At 37.5% G+C, this 22,327-nt stretch overlaps 1 protein-coding gene across 3 annotated transcripts in view; it reads right to left on the reverse strand.

Moving 5' to 3' along the window:
- Positions 1–22,327, reverse strand: part of SRPK2 (SRSF protein kinase 2) — a 128,429-nt gene that overhangs the window by 12,991 nt on the left and 93,111 nt on the right. For all 3 annotated transcript variants that reach the window (XM_054278962.1, XM_054278953.1, XM_054278969.1), the window contains exons 4-13: positions 22,015–22,123; positions 21,389–21,476; positions 21,051–21,138; positions 15,880–15,986; positions 15,346–15,511; positions 13,317–13,342; positions 11,637–11,883; positions 10,225–10,713; positions 6,399–6,499; positions 6,198–6,305 (exon numbers count right to left, since the gene is read on the reverse strand). In XM_054278962.1, the coding sequence (XP_054134937.1) occupies positions 6,198–6,305; positions 6,399–6,499; positions 10,225–10,713; positions 11,637–11,883; positions 13,317–13,342; positions 15,346–15,511; positions 15,880–15,986; positions 21,051–21,138; positions 21,389–21,476; positions 22,015–22,123 (1,529 nt within the window). The remainder of the gene's footprint in view (positions 1–6,197; positions 6,306–6,398; positions 6,500–10,224; positions 10,714–11,636; positions 11,884–13,316; positions 13,343–15,345; positions 15,512–15,879; positions 15,987–21,050; positions 21,139–21,388; positions 21,477–22,014; positions 22,124–22,327) is intronic.

Genomic DNA, 22,327 nt, shown 5'->3' on the forward strand with positions numbered 1-22,327 from the left:
AATAATTTCTAAAAATTTCTGTCAAGTTTCTTGACAGAAATTCCAACTCTAAAATACCATGATTTTTTTACTTAATGTTGACATTTACCTCAAGACAAGTCAGCATTTCATTTATTACTTGGAGATAAAAAATTAGATATATCACACTCAACATATGGCACAGAAGCCCAAGGCAACCATCCATCTTTACTGAGTGTTCTGGCAATTTCTACTTACCACTTTCCTAAGGTTCTCACAGAAAACCAGTCTAGACTGCTTTTCTCCATCTGCAGATGGTGAACCTTCCACAGAAATGGTTACACTGCTGTTTTATAGGCTCTGAAGAGGCTCTCTGTATGTGAACCCAGCACAGCACAGACCTGGTGCCATCGCTACATAATGGAGCCATATCTAAACACACAATTGGAAATAGCTACAATTTCACTGTGTGACAGCTGTGCACTCAATCTGCTGATTGAAAAATGGATGCATGCCTAGGGAAAGCTCTCTGGGAGAGGACTGGAAGAACAATTCACTTGGACTGCATCAGCCTCCCTGAATTGAAGCCCCAGCTGGAAAAGAACAACAAGCTATAGGCCAGAATTATTATTTTGACAGGTGAGATGCAGCTCTTGGCCAGAGCTTCTCCTACCCAGCTGAAATGAAGAGATGTGAATGTGAAGACTGTAACTGCTTTAAAAGCAGGTTTGGTTTTAAGAACACTGTTCCACAGGTCGGTGGGAGCATGGAAAGATCAGAAAGCTTTCTGGGATACACACACCAGCTGACAGCTTGTTCTCCCATGGACATCTCCCCCTGAAGGGTGAGGCAAGGGGAAGAGTATGAAAGGCATTTTGCATGGTTAGTGCTTGTAAGGAAGGCCAAATATACAAACCAGAGACTTGCATGGGATGCTTGGAAAGGAAACAGGGTCATTTTATTTGCTGTACTCCAATCTTGGAATCATGCATGCTGAGTGGCTGTTTTGGAAAGTCAGCTCCTCTGGGAAATCATTTTCTTTTGAGTGTTTCAGGTTGTCCACCCACCACCTTCAGGAAGGGTGCACAGCGAGTAATAACAGCATTCTGTACTGGATCTGCCTACTGAAAAATACGTGCATAGCAACTTCAGCTTTTTCTCCCCTCGAAACCACATTTCTGATTTTCAATTTTTCCTCAAAATACTGCTTCTGTGCAGACTGAAGCTTGTCATCACACCTTTGGTATGTGCCACTCACACATACTGACATGATGATACTCATGATCCCATGGAGACATGATCATTTTTCCCTGCTTACAACAGTGAAGAGTAGTTAAGGACAGCTCCCTCTCCACTCCACACTGGAGAACAGCACACAAAGAAATAAACTGGGGGCACAAGGCTGCAAGGCACCCACAAGCACTAACATGTAGGTTTAATTTTAACATAACTTAGGATATCCTGTTCATTCTCCTCCATTCTGTTCCTCTGAGTTCTCTCACACAAACAGAAACGGCCATGAATAAACCCCAGTGCTGTAAACTTGCCTGCCTTGTAGTAGCACATCCTTTGTTTTGAAAGCTCTTTGTCTGTCCCCTCTGCATCACACCTTGTAGTGTTTTCTTTCATCATCTGTCTTCTCTTTGGGTAGATAAAATACCAAGTACAATTTTCACCTTCTCTGACTTCCTGCTGATCTATGGCTGTCTGTTTGCTAGGTCTTATTACAAAGAGAAGATATTGCAGGAATCACAATCCTCCACCAAAAACACCTCAGAAAAGTGTTAAAAACTTAAAAAGCCTTGTTCATGTCCCAGCCTGTGACACAGTCACCTCTTGCCAGCAGCTCAAACCAAAGGTAATGAGCAAAAGTCAGATGATGAGATTCATCACTTCAGGTGCTTTTCCTGTCCCCAATCCAAGGAGACTGGAACAAGGAAAAGCAGTGGAATGATGGTGCTTGCAGTCATTTCCAGAAGCAATACAAAAGGATGCTGTCTGCCAGTACTAACTCCCTTATCTTGCCAGGATTTCTTGGCAGCAGCAGTGGAGTACTGTGTTCTGTGTTTTCTGGGATTTAGGAAATGCTAAATCACTCAGAGTCTGTTCAGTTGCTGCTCTAAAGAAAGCAACTGCTCAATACTGTTAATGTGGAAATTCAAACCAATACAACTAAATCATCAAGGATGTTTTCAATCCTGTCAAAGGTACTGCTGCCTCCAAATCTATTCCCTTTTTTTGGGTGAAAATGAGAGATGCATCTCCCTGCTGGCAGAATTTAATTAGGGCTTAGTACAGGAAGGGAACATCTTCTAGAATTTAGTAAATGTGGAGAGATTCCCAGTGCGTAGCTCTCCATGAGAGGAGCTGACAGTTCCACATAAACAGGCCACAATGTTAAAAGAAAAATAAAAGGGCAGTGTACAATTTCCTTAACCAAACTTATGTGGGTCCAGCAAATGACAGCAACAATCATTCCAACCAAGATCACCAAAGTCTAGAAACAAAATATAAGTTACACTTTCCAGAATTCTTTACCAAGCACTGAGCAAGCAAACAACTCCACTGAGGACTGGAAAAGCCCACTGACATCCAACCCCTTTCACAGCACTTCATGTACGCTCTGCACTGATTATAAGCCTCCAAAGATATGGATCATCCTCTTTCTTCCCTTCCTTCCTTCGTTTTTTCCTGAGCAACTCTGCAACTTAAATCACCTGAGCAGAGGACTGGTACTGGTCTGAGGATATTCACACTCATCCTTTAAACCTGATTAAAAGAAGTTTGGGGCAGAAGAACTGGGCCATGCCAAACCATTTAAAATTAGAAGATTCAGCTCACAGGCTGCTGGCTTACAATGCTACTTATTCACTGACATAACACCAAAGAAACAGCACTGCAAGATCATTAGCCCTGAGTTATCTTGCCCTCTTTTGCTGTTTGGGTAGAGCCCTTACATGGCTCTGATTACAAACACTCCCAGCACAGGTAATTCTGGTTAGAAACTGGCTAGTCCCATACTAAAGTCAATACAAATAAAAAAAGGACTTTTCTTTCCTGGAAGTTGCATGAAAACCATCACACTCCTGGCTAGACAAAGCCATCCCAAACTAACTGAGGCCAGGTAAAGAATGCTCTCCATTCAAACACAAGGTACCTTGTCCCAAAAGATTCCTAAGGGGGTATTCTGGAAGTTGCTGTGCACACAGAACACAGATGCTTTCCATGTTCAGGGCCTGATTATCAGAGGTCTTGTTTAAAAACTTCATCTTCATCCTTATTATTAAAGACCGTGTAAAATGGACTGGCAAATGGTATGATGGGAAAATATATTCTACTGCTGCTGAGATAAAAAACAATCTTCTGTGCTTAACACACTTTATGCCATAAATACAAGCCAATAGAAGAACCAGCAGCTGGGCCACTCATGGTCAGTGCTACCCTCGGTGAGCAAGATTATTTCATTAGCAAGCAAAATGCAGTGAAAACCTTGGGCTCAAATGGAGATCTATCAAGCACAAGACCAAGTTAAGACTCCAGGTGAATCCTGGTACCAAGCATTCCAAGTCATCCTTCATATAATCCAGGACACAAAGATTTGTGAGTTTTATATGCACATAAATCTGTGACACAGAAACCCTACAAACACTAAGTTCCAAGAAAGGCCCTTTTTTTGCCATTTTTTAAATGGAGATGTGAGCTAGAGTATCTGACACAGTAGTAGACACATAATACATGGAGAAAATCTACTTTGCCAGTTAAGCAGTGTTCATGTGTGCTTGGTGCTGTCACATTAGGTAAAGTATGGATGGATGGAAACTTGCCAAGGAAAAGTAATGGCAATACTGCTGGACCACTCATTTCACACAGTACTGCTTCCAAAATATCCTTAATGACTCAGGACTGGTACTAGCAGAGCTGCCTCTGCTCTCCTTTGGGAGTCCTGGACATCAAGGCTAACAGGGTATCTGAGCTGTATTTTGGCTGAAAATAAACCCACCTGCTCCAGCAGACAATCCCTTTGAAAACACAGTAAACATGGAACAGAGTGAATTAAATATGAAACAAGAGCAAGATAATCTAGAAGGGCATTTTCTGAATCAAATCTAGGTACAACAAGGAAACCAACCTTGAGAAACAAGTAGAGGCATTAAAACACTTTGGCACTTCACAGTCCTTGACTGCCTTAGGGATTGGAGAGGTTCACACCATAATTTCCAAAGACAGCCTAAATAAATTCGGGAGTTTGCAGCTCCACATCAGGAATGCTTTCCTGGCTGTTAATCTCTATTACAAGTCCTCTGCAGGAAGAGGTATTAAGGCCTCCAAGGCAATCCCTACCTCAGAGCTGTTTTCATCTGATACAGGATCAGCATCCCCAATGCTCTGACCCATTTTCTCAGCCACACAGCAACGCAAACACATTCTAGGGTTTTTTAAATGATGATTTTTTTCTGTGAGCTTGAGAGGCTGCTCTCTATTTTTTACACAACTATACCATGATGACAATTATATTCAACAATTGTATGTAAGTGCTGTAATGTTATAAAATTTCTACTGTATTTCTTAAGGACAAAAACCTAAAGACTGTGAAAGAAGACAGAATTACAGTACTTCTGCCTCAAATGCTTTACTACCTGCCAGGCTTACATGACAAAAAAAGCAGAACTACATTTTTCTCTTTAAAATGGTGAAATTTCATACATAATTGTGAATCTGAGTTAAGGTACCTCCAGTGGCAGTGATGCTTTAGGCCTTTTTCTTTCCCTGAGTCTGAAGCAAGCAGGAACACTTACATAACACAGAGGAGAAGCTGTAATAGGCTGGGAAACCCCAAGTATTGCAAGAATATTACATTCCTTAGATGTGATATTGCTATTTAGTACCCCTCTTTCTTTAAATTCAGTTCTAGGTAGATCTCAGCCTGCTTTATGTGCCTTTAGCTCCAAGACTAAAAGACTTTATAGGACTATAAAATTAGCAGTGACAGGTACAACTTCAAGATGAATACAGGGTGTCCAATAAAATAAAAGGTTATCAAGTTCAACTGAGGTTTACAAAATACTAGGTAAAAGAACAAAGTCTCTATAATGACTCTGTAGTTAGTTAAGAGAAGAATAACTTAAGGAATTAAAGAACAAACTGAGGAATATTGTATATGCTTTGTTTTCAATGTAATAGAAAAATTCTCCATTTTGTCCCCAAACAGAAGAGTAATTTTGGAAATGGATGGGTTTGCTGTGTACTAAAGAAAAAGCTAGTATTAAACTCTAGAGCAGACATACTTTAATTTCACTTATGGGATAGCTAGCTCCAACACATGGCTTGCTGAACTTATAATATCTGTAGGATTTTATGTTCCTTTCAATCCTCCTCCTCCTCCTCTCCCTCTGAGCTGTGTAATTCTTCTCATCACCCACACATGCAAACTGTGTCTAGTATTTGATCTTCTCCTCCTCCTCCTCCTCACACACTTACTCTTATCAGACATGTATTTGTAAAATATAAAGATTTTATTAAGATTTTACTTTTAAAATATGCAAAGGTATTTCTAAATTTGTTTTTCTGGATATACATACTGTCTTAAATGAGAGGATGCAACGTGTTCATCCTCAAAGAGATATCAAGGTGTTTCAGAAAGCTGCATGATCAAGTTTTCACTTTTTCTGTTCTATAAAGACTCCTAAAAAGCTGTAATTTCAGTTGTGTTAAAACTAATTCCACAGAATGTTACCACATATTTTATGCCAATAAACTGAATTCCTACTCTTGAAAGTTTAGAACCAAGCCTAATCCAATCCATGTTTTCACTGCACTTGGCACCAATTTAAAGTATTTCCCTATTTTGCTATTTCACACAAGAAAAGGGAATGCAATCACAGCTAACTGTAGCCCAGGTTCTAAGATTGGAATGAAACAAACAGTTGTACTTTGTCAGTTACATTTTGTCATGCAGAACAGACACGTATTTTTTCTCTAAACTTGCATGTATCTGGCTACAAGTTTAAAATGCATCATATGAAAATTAGATGTGCTCTCCAAAATATTTCCTTTTGATTAAGAAGGCTTGAGAAATTGAAAGAAAGGGAAGAAATCATCAGCAGCTATCTGATACAGCATCATTTATGATAATAAATTTGTGTCAAAACATCAAAAACATCCCCATCAGGCTTCCTCACTAAATAAACAACTGTTTCAGGAGCTTCACTCTTGTAAAATACGCATTGCATTGCTCTTACCATACATGCTGTACTCCAGATATCAGCAGGTGTACTGTAACCTGCTCCTATTAAAACCTCTATGGATCTGTACTGTCTTGTCTGGATGTCTTCTGTGAAGTGTTTGTGCTAAAATAGAAAGAACCACATTAATGGGGAAAAAGCACTATAAAAAGACCTGTGCTAAATAGTGAACAGCTAAAATGATGTAGTTCCACTTACCACCCAGCAGGCATTCCCCAGGTCAGCAATTTTAACTCTAATTTTATCTGCATTCCTTGGGTCCAGGGGATTCACCAGTAAGTCAGCAGCACGAGTTTTTGCTAACACAAGCAAAATGCAGAACAGTTAGAATGTTAAGCCCACTATTCATTATCTCTAAGCAGTTTTGCCTTGACACTTTGTTCAGTGTTGTCATACACCGAATACATGAAAATAATTTGCTGAATGTTACAAGAAATTTAAGCAACATAAATAGGATTTCTTCCCCTGATTTCTAAATATCCTTATACATTTCAAGTGCAATTTTTTTGCATTTTTTAGCTGCCAAATGACTCTTACTACAATAACCAGAGGAGCTTCTAAGCAAAACCAGTATGTTTCCAGGAACAGATTCAGAAAATGTGAAAACTCAGACTCCAAGAACTCACCCACTACACACATGAAAGGTATGTTCTTGGAACAGTTTGGTTGAGAAAATAAATCCTGCACTTCCATGCCTGGCTACAGTAAATAAAATCTGGCTGAATTCTTCCTTTTTTTTTTTTAAACCTTACCCAAGGTGTAAAAGACTCACCAAAACCTGGCTAATTTGAGAGCCATGGGGGCTGTCATGCTTTTCACAAAGAATTCAGCATTCAAAGTCCCCTGAAGGTCCTATTTGCATCAATTATGATCCAGACTAAAAAGGCAGAACTTTGATCTTGCAATCTTTAGAGGCTCTTGGGACACTGAAACCTTAACACCCCCAGCAGAGGTGCTGCTTTTCTCTGTTTTGACATTCCACCTGCTGTTCCTAAACTGGGAAGAGAGCAGATGAAGGCAGAAGACAGAAGCAGGCATCACACATCACAGGGAAGCACAGGACTGGTCTCTGTTTCCTTGCCCCAAAGCTGCAAGGTGTAAATTGGAAACTGAAGGTAAGATAAGAAAGAGGTACTAGATCCGAGGAGCACCTGTGGCTGCAGTGACCTGATAAGCTGGAGAAAGCCTTGGAGTAGGAAAATACACCAGACATGGCACAAGGACAAAAAATGCCGGATGTCTAATGGAGAATTAGGAGTGACTGAAATCAGATGGAGATGTTCAGCTGCTGGCACAGGAAGGCTGAATGGGTCATCAGAGCACTGAATTTCAGCCAACCAGAAAAGAAAGTGGCAGGGCCCACCAGAGGAGAGAGGGAATGAAAATACAGGACTAAATAGCAAAAGGCAGAGGGGGCAGTGACCACAACAAACAGCCCTCTAAAAAAGCTGGAATGGAGTCCAAGACTCAAGTTTATAAAAAGCATCAACATAAGGAGAGAAGTAAAACACTCAAAAGATAGGAACTAGTAAGACTAGTAAGCTTAATACTAAAGTCTTCCCTTAAAAACATGCTGCATAGTACAGTGCAATATTTTTAACACAATCACATGCACTACTGAAGACACAACAGGACCTTTCTCAGTTCAGTAGTCTTTGCAAAAAAAAAAAAAAAAAAAGACAATGCTGGATAAATCCTTCCCACACGTGTTGTTGAAGGACTGCAGAAATAAAGTCAAATGAAGGGGGGAAAAGCCCCATGACTAAGACATCTGAATATGACATTATGCAACAGCTTTCTTCAACCTCTTCCTAAGAGAGGGACCTGAGCTGGCAATAGGCAAGTGCCTACACTTTTGTGTTTTTCTAAAAACTTGTGATGCTTAAACCTGTCTCTTCTTGGATTCTGTATTTGACAAACACAGATTATTTACAACTGAAAGTGAAGGCAGAGTAAGTGTATTTTCTAGAAAATACTCACAAAAAAGCATCCAAATAAGTTTAACCTTTGAACAAAATTAGTGAACGCTTCTGTGTCCTAGTTCCACAAAAACTAGGAAATATCACCTTAATTCTCACAATCTCTGCATGACAATGTACTTAGCAAACATTCAAACACTGGAGAGAGGAGGAGGAGAGTCGTGAGGAAATTAGAGATCTATCTTCAGGGCATTTGGTCACGCAGTGAAAACTTGAGAAAAACAAAAACTGCTCACCCACTAAACACAAACTGGTTTGTGCACCAAATAAAGCAAGAATCCCAAAAAAATTAAGATGAGACCATGCCACTTAACAATGCATAGCAATGCCTAGAGAAAGAGGAACAAATAAAAGTCTACTTCAGTACAAAAAAAAGGAGAATAAAGATATGATGAAAAATTATGTAGCACTATTTAAAAATATTAAATAGCCTCTAAGTCCTGTATGCATCTTTCTAAATACCTTCACCTGTTTTATTACTGTTATACTCAATGTTATTATTGATGCCATTAATATCTCTAACATTCAGCTTTTCTCCCTTCTTCAAAAAAGTCAGCTATCACTGAATTTACCGTCTGTCTTCTCTCTTTGCAAGAAAGGTGTGTGAACTGATGGGATAACATCAAGGAGGAAGAAAGTAGGTTTTTTTCTCCAGCTAGGGAGCTAAGCTGTTTCCATGAGGACAAAAGCAGCTTTAATCTCTGAAGACATGAGGATTTTACACACCACCCCAAGAAAGCAGCAGTGGAGTCCTTCTGCCTATTTGCAGCTGGCAAAACAAAAGAAGAAACTACCAGGCATTCAGGAACCTCCTCTGTATTGTTTCAGGGACTTGAGAGTGTAAGGAGGTGGACTAAAGCCTTATTTGCCAGGATGTTCCAGAAATGCAGTTCTACTGAGCTGTATTTTATTTCACATTTCTTACCTTACCTGTCAGACCCTGTAATAAACTGTGTGAATTGCTCTTCTAAAGTCTTAAACCAAGAAATACACTTGAATGCATTTTTCAATGCAGCTCCAATTCATCTGTGACAATATTGATGTCAAGCTTGGTGATCTTCTCCCTAAGCTCCCATTTTCTTCTATCTGCTCACAGATTTAGAATCTCAGTATTTTCTTTATTAAAGCTGAAACCCATATATTTATCATTTAACCACTGGCAATATAAATAAGATCTATGTGTAATATCCTGAAGCTATTTAATTCAATGGCAAAAATCCAGCTCTTTGCAAAGACACCAAGATTTCACCTTCCATGTCTTCAAATGGATTTACAGGCAAAAGTTCTGGACTGATGGCCAGAATTTAAATGTCCAAACCCATGCTGAATATAGAAACACCACAATGAGTTGAGGGTTGGCAACATGCCCTGTTGAGTATTAATAAAAGGTTAAAACAGGAACTGTTTGACACAGAAAGAACAATTAATGAATGAAAACACAGCATAATACAGAATTTTTTCAATATGACTGAGAAAAGATGTGAAAATAAGTAACAGATAGAAGCAGCAGCCAGACAAGCTCAAACTTGCTACAGTTCTTCTAAAACAATTCAGAGTACTAAGCAGTGGAACACGCTTCAATCACACTGGATTATAACTTCATTTGTCCATTTAAGAACAGGTATTTTTTCTTTTGAAAAATACATTTTAAGCCAACAATAAAAGTTACTGGGCTTAAAAGATGGTGTATTAGTGACTTGTTATCAAAGGATATCAGGTTACATGATCTCATGCTCATCTTCTACCTTCAAACTACAGGAATGATGCTTATTTGCAACTATAGATTTCCTTTTCTCTTTCATGTGTAGACTGACTTGTCAATGCAAATGTTTATTCTACAATAATTTGTTTATCTAATACCCCTTCAAAGCAAGTTCTAGAGTGGAAAATAACTCATAAATTACAGTTCTGCAACAAAACCCATCCAATTCACTTAATCTTTTCTTAACCTAACCACTGCCTTTGCATTCCATTTACCTGCCTCTTTTATGTAATACAATACACACCCATGCTACAAGACAAAAGCCATTAAGAGGAACACTTACTTTTTGGCAAATCCCCAGTGCTGGAAGCTGAAACCGTTCTGCTCCTGTCATGAGATGGGCTGCTCTCCTCCCTTTCAGTTACAGTGGATCCTTCAGACACAGCAGAACCACAGGCTACAGACTCCAGAGCCCCAGAGAACACCGACACTGAAAATTCCGAGAATTGGGACTCTGGAATTTTATGACGTCCATTTGGCAATTCACCATTAAACTGTTCATAGGAGCTGCTATAAGAGTAATCACTTTTTGCATTTGGATCATCAAGATTATACTCCTCTGGATTTGGACATTCTTCCTCTTCTTCTTCCTCATCTTCAATCTGTTGTTCCAATAGGAATGGGCCGTTCACAATATGGCCGTTTGTTTTGGGGGATTCTATCCACTTAGGGTCTGTAGAGTCAGTGTTGACAAGCTCCTGCTCAACATCATCATCCTTTTCAGTGTTTTCCTTCTCTGTGTCTTCTTTTTCATCCTGATCTTCAGCTTCACCTGAAAAATTTCAGCAAGCAACACATTACATCACACATCAACAAACCAGACTAAAATTAGGCATTCATCATTTTTAATTCTTTAGTAACTACCTGACTTCTGACATATCACACAAGGAAACATTGAATGTCACTGAAATATGCAAAGCTTCAAATCTAAATTAAAGGTAAAAGGATGGACTAGTAAGACTGCTGGAAAAATAGAAAATAGGAAGGGCTTCAGGAGGGAATAATCCAGAAGAGAATAATGTTATGAAGGGCAGATGAATCAGGCCTTGAATGCAAGTTTTTAAAATCTAGAATTCAACCTATGTCAATGGAGTCATCACAGAAGCAGGAAAACTCTTTGTAAAAGCAGAACTAAAACAAACCAAACTGAACTACAGTCTCAGTAGTTACATCTTTATCAGGACTGAAGAGCTGACAAGAAAATCAGGGAAGCCAGAATGGAGCTGGACCATAACGATTATGGTCCAAGTCACTAGGGCTGAACAGGAATTTTAACAAGTGAAGAAGTTGCAATCTTTGTTACCTGAGAGATCGTTACAACAAACACTGTAAGAAGAAAAAGGGAAAGAGCAATGATGACTCCAACTATGTCAATAACATTATAGAAAAATGCCTCTTATTGTTCTTCTATTTCATCAGGATACTCAGTTATTCCACTCAATGTGGCATGGTGACTTATGTGCTTTTTTGAATACTTTATAGCTATTCACACTACTATTCATGGCCTTCTTCACTTCTGTAGTAACTTTGATTTTTCTTTACCTTTTGAGGTTTTGTAGTTACAATTTTAACTACAAGAGAAAATGAACTTAATTACTGGAGATTTTGTTCACTGCACCAGATACAACACAGCACAGTTACACTTTCTCCTCTGAAACAGTAAACTCAGGGGCAATAAAAACAAGTGATACTGACCATCATCATTTCCAGGTTCTTCATCTACTACCTCTTCTATATCAGCTGTTTTTAGTTTCACCTCTGGGTGGTACTCATCTTCTTGTTCATTTGATGGTACAGCTGAGGTTACATTTTCTTCTATTTTTTTCCTTTCAGCTTCCCGCTCCAATTCTTCTATTTCCTGCAGGCGTTTTTCCAGCAGCTCAGCTTGCCTCTTCTGCTTTTTCTTCAGTTTTTTCTTTTTGTTTTTGGATATTTTTCCAACCTGAAATATTAATACCGAAGAAAGAAAAAGTAATTATTTATTTTCAAGGCATCTCACATCAAACTAATTTACAGTTTCATTACCATTTTTTTGAAAATACTAGATGGCAACTAATTTAGTAATTATATTACTTTTTACAGTTTACTTCAAATCAAGAATGATACAGGATTGTATGAGGCAAAAATCCACCAAAAATTTTTACACAGTTAATCGTGTTTTTACATGGTCATTATTAGATACAAGAGCAAAATACATTTATACATCTAAGATGCCATAATAAAATTCTTATGATCCCATAATCTTGATAAACACAATAATCTTAAACTTAAATCCAGATTAACAGATGATTCTGTATGTGGAAAATAATCAGGTATCATATTAGCTGTTTACATAGAAATTCAATGCCTTATTTCTCTCTCTGTACAATGCAGTTAATAACCAGCAAAAGTATTCTGAGCAAAAAGACACAAGGAAACAAAAGAGACTAGAAACAGTGAATTCTAAACAAAACCTGGGTTTTTTTCAGCTATTTTCTACTGAAAGGAATGCATTTTTATTACTCTCTTCTGGCCCAAAACATGAATTACAAACAGCAGATGGCCATTATGAAGTTTCTCGTTTTATATAACATAAGGATTGAAAAACTCAGGTACAACAACAGGGAAATGAAAAGTGAATGCATTTTAACAGAATTGTGGCTTCCATTTCTACTATCTGATAAATGAGATCTATTCATTTTTCATTCATTGTTTAAATATCACAATAAGAAATCCTCATATAATCAAAAAATAAAGTACAAGGTAAAGAGAAAAACATTTCCTCAGAGCTTTATCTGTTAATCCTGTTATTTCCATAAAAAGCCATGGGATCACCTAAACAAGACATTAAATTTCACAACCCTAATAATTTTCATCCATGTTGTATACCCACTGAAATGATACATGTTCTGTACACACAGAAAGCAGCGTTGACCACAGATATTTCTGAACAGCTGTATTACCACTGGTTATTTCCTATATGCATGTGGCAAAGAGATCTTTCAAACCTCAGAAAATTGCCTCAACTTTCAGGCCTTGATGATTAAGGCCTTTATGTCCTTAAGATATCTGCAATGCACAATATTATTGCATTCTCCCATTTTTGTCAAGATTTGGACAAATGGGTTATTCATAAAGAGAAGAAAACAGCAATGCTTAACTTAGTTTGACATAGCTATAGAACTGAATGTCTGTGAGAATTTCCATCACAGAAATACTGTGCTTAAAACTGGTAAGGCCACAGACATGAAAAGAAAAATGTTCTTTGAAAGATAAAAGCTTTATTCAAAGGAAGCTCTTAAAAAGGGTTGAGGCTACTAACAGTCTAATACATATTAAAAGCCAGAGAAACACAGAAAATAAGGCAGTTAAATTGTATTATATAACAATACTTACAGGCTTTTGTTGTGGAGCTGTACTCACTAAAAAGACAAAAAATAAATTGTAAATAAAATAAAGGTTTTCTTTTTCAAAAACAACTTCATTAAAGCAAAAACAAGTAGAAATAATTTTAAAATATTCTTAACTAAATAAGGCAGCGTTAAGTTTACTTTGTTAGCCAGATTTTTTACTCTTTACAAGTACATGCTGCCTGAAATCATTTGATGTCTCCATTAGAGCATCTGGGATTGGAAGGAGCTAGCAGCTATCTGTGCTCACTGTGCTGTGCTTGGCAGACAGCTCACGAAATTTAAAAAAAAATTAAAAAAAGGCTGAACCATTAAGAGTGGATAGAAATCATGGAATGGCAGAGCAGGTATAGACTGGTTTAAACAGTTCACAGAATATTAGCAAAGACAGAAAAGCCAAATACTCATGTGTCTTACTCTGCAACGAGGCAGTTTGATTGCTAGGGCTGGAGGCATGAAGAAGTGCCTAAGGCAAAAACCACAGCATATCACAGAAAAAGCAGCTCCAGCACGGGCCTTTGAGCAGCTCTGAGCAGGATCCCAGCAGTGACTGCCTCTGATGGGATTGCAGTACTGGCACACTCACAGAGCACCACAAGGCACATTAAACCTCCCCCTGTGATCAAAACCAACAGAAATATCCAAAAACAGGAGACAGAAGCAAGAGGAACTGAACAGGGGAGAACCTCTCACAAACCTCTCCAGACACACAGGCCTATGGCAATTAAGGAATGCCAAAAAAAATATGGAGTTGTTTTATAGGTTCAGATCCTGCTGCTAAACTCAGGGAAAAACCTGCTTGAATGCCCCTGAAAGGGCAAGGTTTTCAAAAAGATTCTTAAACCTGAGCACTATCATTGTTATAAAAAGAGAAATTATACACAACCTATTCTATGTGTTGCTGTAAAGGCAACACATGCTCAGCTCCTGTGTGGAAAGCCATATATTTAATTACAATTTGCTAACAACCAAGTGTGACAAGAATGCCATTCCTTAAAATAATACTTATTTTAATGTCAGGAAGCAATATAAAGGCTGCATGAATAAAAACAAGTTATTTCCCACTTAAATAACATAAAACCTCTAGCTATGTGATTGCACATTATGACAAATTCAATGTAATATATTCACCATTTATACAACTTTTCATCTAACAATATATAATGCTAATCCAGTGAAATGGATCCTGATCACTGTATTTGCTCCCAATACAGAAAGTATTTTTAGCATACCTCACAGGTTTTAATCTGTGATATATTTTCTGACAATATTACAAAGGGAATTATTTTTCCACTGCCTGTAGCTGATGTGCTCAATTAGCAAATTAGTAGCAACCACAGTACTAAAAATATATAGTACATAGTACTAAAAAGAAAATTACTAGAAATGCCACACTTCCTCTTTGTCTTTGCTAATTGCTGTGAACTTTTTTACCTTGGCTACTCCTAGCTAAACATAAGGTACAGTTGCTATCAAAACTCTTGGCAAGCTTAACATAAAACATTTTATACCCCTAGGAAAATGGGCTTATCATGAGTTCAGTTAGGTACAATAAATTCCATTTTTAAGGGTGAAAAACTGTGAATGTAAAACTTTTCATTGCATCTTAAAACTAAGTTACAACAAACAAAAAGGCTGATGATTTCACAAAGATGGTGGTGAACTTATAGCAGAACTAGACATAATTTAGGTAAGATTAGTAACTGTTGTCAATATTAGAGATGTAAGCTTCCAATGTGACTAAAACCCAGGCATTAAAGGTTGTGGGATGGGAGGGGAGTAAGTTTACACCAATAAATCTTTTTCTGTTTCCGGGGACCCTGAAAACTTGAACATGCAAAACCAGCAAAAAATCATTTCTCTGACAGCTTCCAGAGCAGGGATAAGAATTAAACAGAAATGCATTTTTTTCACACGCAATTATTTAAAATGTGAATTGTCACTGGACAAAATACTGCTAGCAATACTGTACTGCTGGCAGTTTCCCACACTGCATTTGAAGATGCTGTTCATACCTGCAGAGCCAGAGGGGGGAGGAGCCCCAGCCTTCTGCCACTCGGTGGCCTCAGCTGCCATCCTGCGCACGTAGGCATCGTCCACACACATCAGGATGTTCTCGGGCTTTATGTCCGTGTGGATGATCTTGCACTTGCTGTGCAGGTAATCTAGACCCTGAAGGACCTAATCACAGAGGGATTTTTTAAAAATCTGCTTCAAACTGCAACTAAATTAATTAAGAAACTCAACTTTCAACTGCATTTTAAAATAAGGCTGATTTTATCACATTGCTCAAAAGTGCCAAGAAATTGGAAAAAATACGTTACCAAGTAGTAGCACAAACACGTAATTTTCCACTGCAGCATGGAATTACAGAAGCTTATGAAGCAAAATTGTTTGATGCACAGTAACACCAGTGCAATCTCACCCCACTGAGATTAAAATAAAATTATCTCAGATAGTAGTAAGAGTTCAGTTCAAATATTGTAATTCAAACCTTCAAACTGTTAACAATTGTGGAAAAACCTGATTAGAGTATTAACTAAACTTACCTGTCGAATTATGCTTTTAACACAACGGATGGGAAGGCCTTGATAATTGGACTTGATTATCCATTTTAGAAGATGATGTCCAAGTACTTCAAAGACCATGCAGACATCTGCAATTTAATTAAGGATAACTTCCAAATAAACTTGTTCATGAGATCAAGTTTGCCTGTGTTCTGGCTAAAGGAGTCATCATCCCCTTTAGAGGGAAAATGATTCCCCCTAAAATGAGCATGGTAAATGCTTTGGTACCTTGTTTCAATGATATATAAACCCAGTGTCCAACTGCAGAGTGAATTAAAATAAAACATTTTAATTACACAAATCTTGTCCATTACTTCTACATGTTAACAACAGCACTAGGGTGAATAATTAAGAAAGTAATTGTAAAAAGTAACTAACTAATTTTTCTTTTCTTTGAGACAGCTGAAAGTACTGATTTGGCCTATGATCCCTATTTTTTAATAAATTTTAAATTATATTAATAGAAGGTTTCAATAACAAAAGTGTGCAGCAACCATGCTTTAGAAAATGAACCATAATAACCATTTTTTATTAAGCTGAATAGTCACTTGACAACAAATACTAACATAGTATGAGAATGGATCTCTTAAAGCCTACAGTTTTAACTGCAGAGAATAATGGCAATCACCAAAGAACTCTCAAGCAAAGAAAAGCAGAACTCAGAAACAACATGCAAAAAACACAATGCCAAAATATTTAATTAGCACAATTTACTACTGGCTCCTGACAGAGGCAAACAATCAATTATCAGGGGAGATTATTAGGACAAAACAAGATGTAGGAACTTCCTGTGATTTCTGCTTCAAAGGCTTTCTAAGTTAAGAGATTCTACACCCACATGCCTGGGTAGGTTATCTTTCTATTGAGAAAATCTTCAACTACTGAAGCTAATTTAAAGTTTTGCCATCACAACATTCTGGCAAGCTCTACAATTAGACTACATTCAATTAATCCTCAAACATGAGCTGAGAATGACCTTAATGTACCTGGAAATCAGAAAACATGTTAAAATCTTAACTACATGATACTATAACCTTGCAAAGAACAATGCAGTACAAATAACCAAAAATTAATTGATGGATATTGCAGGAAAATCTCGATGAATTAGACTATGTCAGAGACCATTCATACAGAAGACCACTTCTACACTGTTAGAAATCTTACCTAACTTCTTTAAGTTTTATTAACTAGAGTCTTGGCAATTATCTTAATAGTCACTGTCTTGTGTTAAAATGAGACTTACCTTGTCTGTCAGTTTGTCACACACATTCTCCTCAAGTACCTACCTATATACATAAGGTAATGCAAGTTTTAACATCTGCATCCTCTATATTGAAGTTACACCAATAGTAAAAGGTCTCAAGACCGGTCAAAGCACACTAACACAACTGTTGCCAACAGTTAATCTCATTTCACATTCCTGAATTCCTGTTTTAGAGGAGACACTGAATAGTCCTTTCCCACTCACATCAGCTGGGTGTGCTCAGAACTCCATCCCATTCAGGAGAGGAAACAGCCTTGGTTATTTTACCCCACAATGAACACAAGTCACTGTAGTGCACACAGCCATCACAGGATGAGCAGAGAGCATGAGCTCTGCAGGGCTTATTAACTGAGCCCACACAGTCAAGCTGCAAAGCTACAGCAGCACAGATTGCAAAAAGGACACTGCAACATTCAGAAATGAAATATAGGACACCCGCCCACAGTCTTTCAGACCATGCTGCTGCACTCACCAATGCACATTCCTGACATTCCTTGCACTTACAGAAATGTTAAGCATTGCCAGTAACCAGAAGAGAAAGGGATGCAGGGAAGTAAACAGCTGAGAGGCAAGGGAGAGCACCAAGAAGGAAGATGTAAGAGGAACGGCAGAGGCAGGCAGGAAGAGGGAAGGTCATCAGAAAGTGATGTCTACCTGAAAAAAAGAGATTGCAACATTCTGCAGGGAGGACTTGGACAAACTCAAGGGACACTCCATACTGGAGAGACAACTGGAAGGGAGAGAAGATACAGAGCAGGCTCAGTGTTGGGAGTAGGTATGCAGAAATGTGCCTGCTGTCTGATTTACCACCCTGATCTGAAAAACATTAAACCTTAAGCCAGACTGCCCAGAACAAGGAGTTTGGGAAAAGCTCTGCATTAACTACTAGGAAAGCAGCCTTGCAAGTCCCAGGATCCTCCTACAGCACCAATAACCTGACTGGTGAGAAGGTCCAAAAAAACCCTGAAGCCCACCTAGGAGACATGCTTTTTGTGAAATTCTCTTCAAAGCAGCCCAGGGGATGGCTCACAGGACGAAACCAAGTATGGCAGCAAAAGTGAAAGTAAATCTAACATTAATCAGCTGACAAGTACTGGGAGCTGTTCTTTCTTGACTCAAATCCTACCTGTAACTATCTATCTATAAACACACATTACTTAAGCATTTAGAAATATGACAAAGGATAAAGGCTAGTTAAACTCTAGTACCAGCACAGAAAACTTCAGGATGCATCTCAGTTGCTTCTGGATTGGCAGCATTTAGACACTATGATATAATAATCTATATTCTTTGGAGATACATTTATTACAATCACTCATATCATCTGACATAATGTCTGATTGTGTGGGAATGCTTCCTTCTTTATTTTTCCACTTGTCTCTCAAAACTTGTTCCATTATATGATTATCTGAATCTTTCATTAAAAAAATGCTACACTAAAATGAACACTTATTGCAGCTCTAATAAATGTCCACTGCAAACAAACATAATAATTCACACTTATTGAAAACACCAAAGTGCTCAAGATCATAAATTCTGTTATTTCACGAAAAAGTCATAATTGCAATCTTTCAAAAATAAACAAGTAGGTAAAAAATTACCAGCCTAGTGCAGCATCCCACATTATTAAAATTCCTCTGTACATAAGCACTTACTGCAGCTCCTAGGAGAGAGAGGACAGTTTGCAGTCACACAGTGCAGGCCAATGGCTCTGCACAATCCCAGCTCTGTTCTACACGGTTCTTGATAATCTTCCCTGTTTGGAAGCTCCATGACATTTTATGGTATTAGCCATCCAAAGGATTCACCCATCTCTCTTCTGTCTTGTTTTAGCTTTTAAATGCATTCCATAACCAATAATCAAGCCTCTATGAAACATATGTGGTTTTATTTTATAGTCAAGCAACAGATATTTAGTGAGTTGCCCAAAGGAAGCTGGAAACAGCAGAGCATGGAAAAGATCTCAAATTACTCTACTTCTCTCAACCTGTGCAACTCAGTGACACTAATGTAGCACTAATATGGCATTTTAAAAAGTAAACAGCACCAAAACGTTAAAATCAATTACCTGCTCCATCCTAAGAGAACCTACACCAAAGATTATTTTCCCTAGAACCTAAAAAGGAGCTGATGAAATAATGCAACCAACCACTGCTCAAATAACTCAGGATGCACAAGCTGTTCTCAGGAAAACTCAATGCGTAAGATTGAGTTTGGTATCATATTTTTGCTGGCAGTCAGGACTTTGACAGACTTCCAGATGCAATTTAAATGTGAGTCCAGCATCAGTCCATCCTGTACACTGGTACTTTTCTGGAAAATGTACTTTTCAGTAAGGCAGGAACATCTGCCTTCTACATAAAAATTTCTGTACCATCAGTTTTCAACGTGAAGGCAAAACTGAAATAGAATAAATCAACATCAGCTATCTAGTTTTAATCTGCCAATGCAAATCTACCTGACCCCTTATTTTTCACTGGCACATGGTCTCTTTTGGCCTTCTCAGTCTAAGTGCTATAGTGCAATAAGATATAAGCTTGGATATGATTTCAAAGTATTAACACTAACAAAATTTACTTTTCACACCTAGAAACAGCCCTCACATTTAATACAGTGGTATACATGTGAATCTTATCAAGAATTTAAGAACATTATTGGGAAATTGCTCTGATAAAGAGATAAGAGTTACTTCTATGTATAGCTATAAATGCTTTATTGTACTCCTTATTTCATATTAGTGTTTACAATAAAACAGTAAATCAAAATTCTTGGTTTCTAAAAATAATTATTCTTCAACTGTACTACAGTCAGATGAAAACAGATAAAAATGGGGAAAGGTAAAGGAGATTAGACACCAGTCTGTAACTGAGAACACCTAACCCCACACTCTCATTCTCACCACATACCCAAAGGCTCCATAACCAATGCCAAGAGACAGATCAGTGGGATGAAAGCTGCTTGCACACTTCTGGCTGGAAGGATGCTTTCTAGTGAGCACTCAGATTTACTGACAGTCACCTTCTACATTCCTCTCCTAGGAGATGGGAGTTGGTGAAAGGTGCCTTAATCTGATCTGCTGAAGGCACATCCCCAAAATCAATGTATAATCAGGCTCTCCAGAGCAGGAACTGTCTCTCTGGCAATGGGACCCATGAACAATGAGGTCAGCTACTGGGCTCCAAACACAACATGCACACACATAAGTCCAGCTGTAACAGTAAATGAAAGCACAGTAATATAATAAGCCACTAAACAACCTAATATAATCAGCAAGGAGAACTCAGTTTAGCTTGACTCAAATTAAATTTATTCACAGACCCAAAATTTACACCGAGAATTAGTTGGTTGTATTTTACTTTATCTCTCTCTTTTTCCAGCACCCCTGTTTTGTTTTTTAAAGAAAGCTTTCAAAGACAAAGCTTTACAACAAGCTTGCCAAAAACAAGGTTAACACCTGGCCAAAAGATGATTACATAAACAAGAGAAGCATCTCCATGACCTCACACTTCTCACAAGAAAAACCAGCTTTTTCATGACACTGACAATTTCTCTTTACCAGTCTAGAACAAAAAAAATATTTCTTGTAAGCTTCAGTAATTACAAATGTTTTCAGTAAACTCCATTTTTTAAGCAATCTGTCTCTAATTCTACCATACCATGAAAGGATACCTAAGACTTCTTTTTGAATTTTGCATTGTGTTTAGAAAAGCTAAGTTACTTTCACTCCATAGAGTGCCTTCCACACTGCACTTCTCTTGGCATCTACATACATTTTGGTGTTTCTACTTTATATATTTAAAGTAAGATTAACTAGAAAAAAGCCAGAGCTAAATGCTTACTTATTTTAGTAGAATATTTTAATGAGAATGCCATGTTATCAAAAGGATACGAATTCCATTCATTCCAGAAATTTTGAAGTCATCAATGAGCTGTACAACCATATCCTTGTTGGGATCATTAGGGTCACTTTCACGAACCTAAACCAAGAATGCAAACACTGACATTTTAGGGAAAAATCCACTGTAAAATACTGATTAGTTAGATTTCCACACAAACTTATGCATTTTGGAGCTTCAGAAAACATATTAATTCATAATAAGTCAGATGTTTAGAGGACAATATGTAAAAAAAAAATCAAGAGTCTAAAAATCAATTCTCTGTGTTTTTTTCATTCACTATTACTTTTATTATTGTTATTGAACACTGTATTGCAATGGTGATACTTACACATTTGAGTAACTTTATTTCATCCAAGGCTGTCTCCGTATAATGCTGGGCACTTTTTACAACTTTCATTGCAACAAACCTTTTTCCCCTTGAAAAGAAGAGAAACATTTTCAACATGCACATTGAGCTAAAACAAACATATTTAAAGGTTGGGAAATTTTAAATAGACTATTTCATAGTCTAATGCATTTGTACAGAAAATGCTGAAATTACACTAAACAACAACTTTTAACAACACTGTGCTAACAGTGTAATTATTGATATTTTAGTCTCCTTGATGCTAATGTCTCTACAAGAGGAATCTGCTTACACATTTTATCATTTAATGAAGGTAACTACATTTTTTCATTAAAGATACAAAAGAAATAAAAATATAAGTTTATTCTTGCATGCTCAAGACAACACACAAATTCAATAAGCAAAGCTAATTTGTCAAAGAAAATAGAATTACATTTATTTCTGAGAGCTTTTATAAACTACACTGTTAATCAAGAGAAAAATAAGACTGTAGGCATATTTTTGCACAAAAAGATAGCAAACATTTACATAACTTTATCATGCACATAAAACAGAAGTAACTGCAAACAAAATAAAGAAATGTATTAAGAAAATAATTGTTTTCTTACTGCATATCCCAGCATAGCCAGACTGTAGAGAAGTGTCCCCATCCTAACTTTCTAATGACATGATACCGGCCATTGAAAAGGTCGCCAATTTTCACTGGATGATAGCCTCCTTTCATGAAAAAACAAGTAGAAAAAAGAATATTTAGAAAATAAACAACAATTCCCAGGTTTTCAAGTAATTTTCTTGTAGTATAAATCTTCCACTTTAAATTGTCCTGTACTATAAATAGGAAATATAAAGAAGACTCTAATGGTAAAAATTCTGCCTTGCTTGGCCTGGAGGGGAAAAACTCATGTCCTATAACTACTGTAG

Source organism: Melozone crissalis, unplaced genomic scaffold, assembly GCF_028551555.1.
Source record: "Melozone crissalis strain CALT ecotype California unplaced genomic scaffold, PUWL_Pcris_2 ptg000004l_1, whole genome shotgun sequence".
NCBI lineage: Eukaryota > Metazoa > Chordata > Aves > Passeriformes > Passerellidae > Melozone > Melozone crissalis.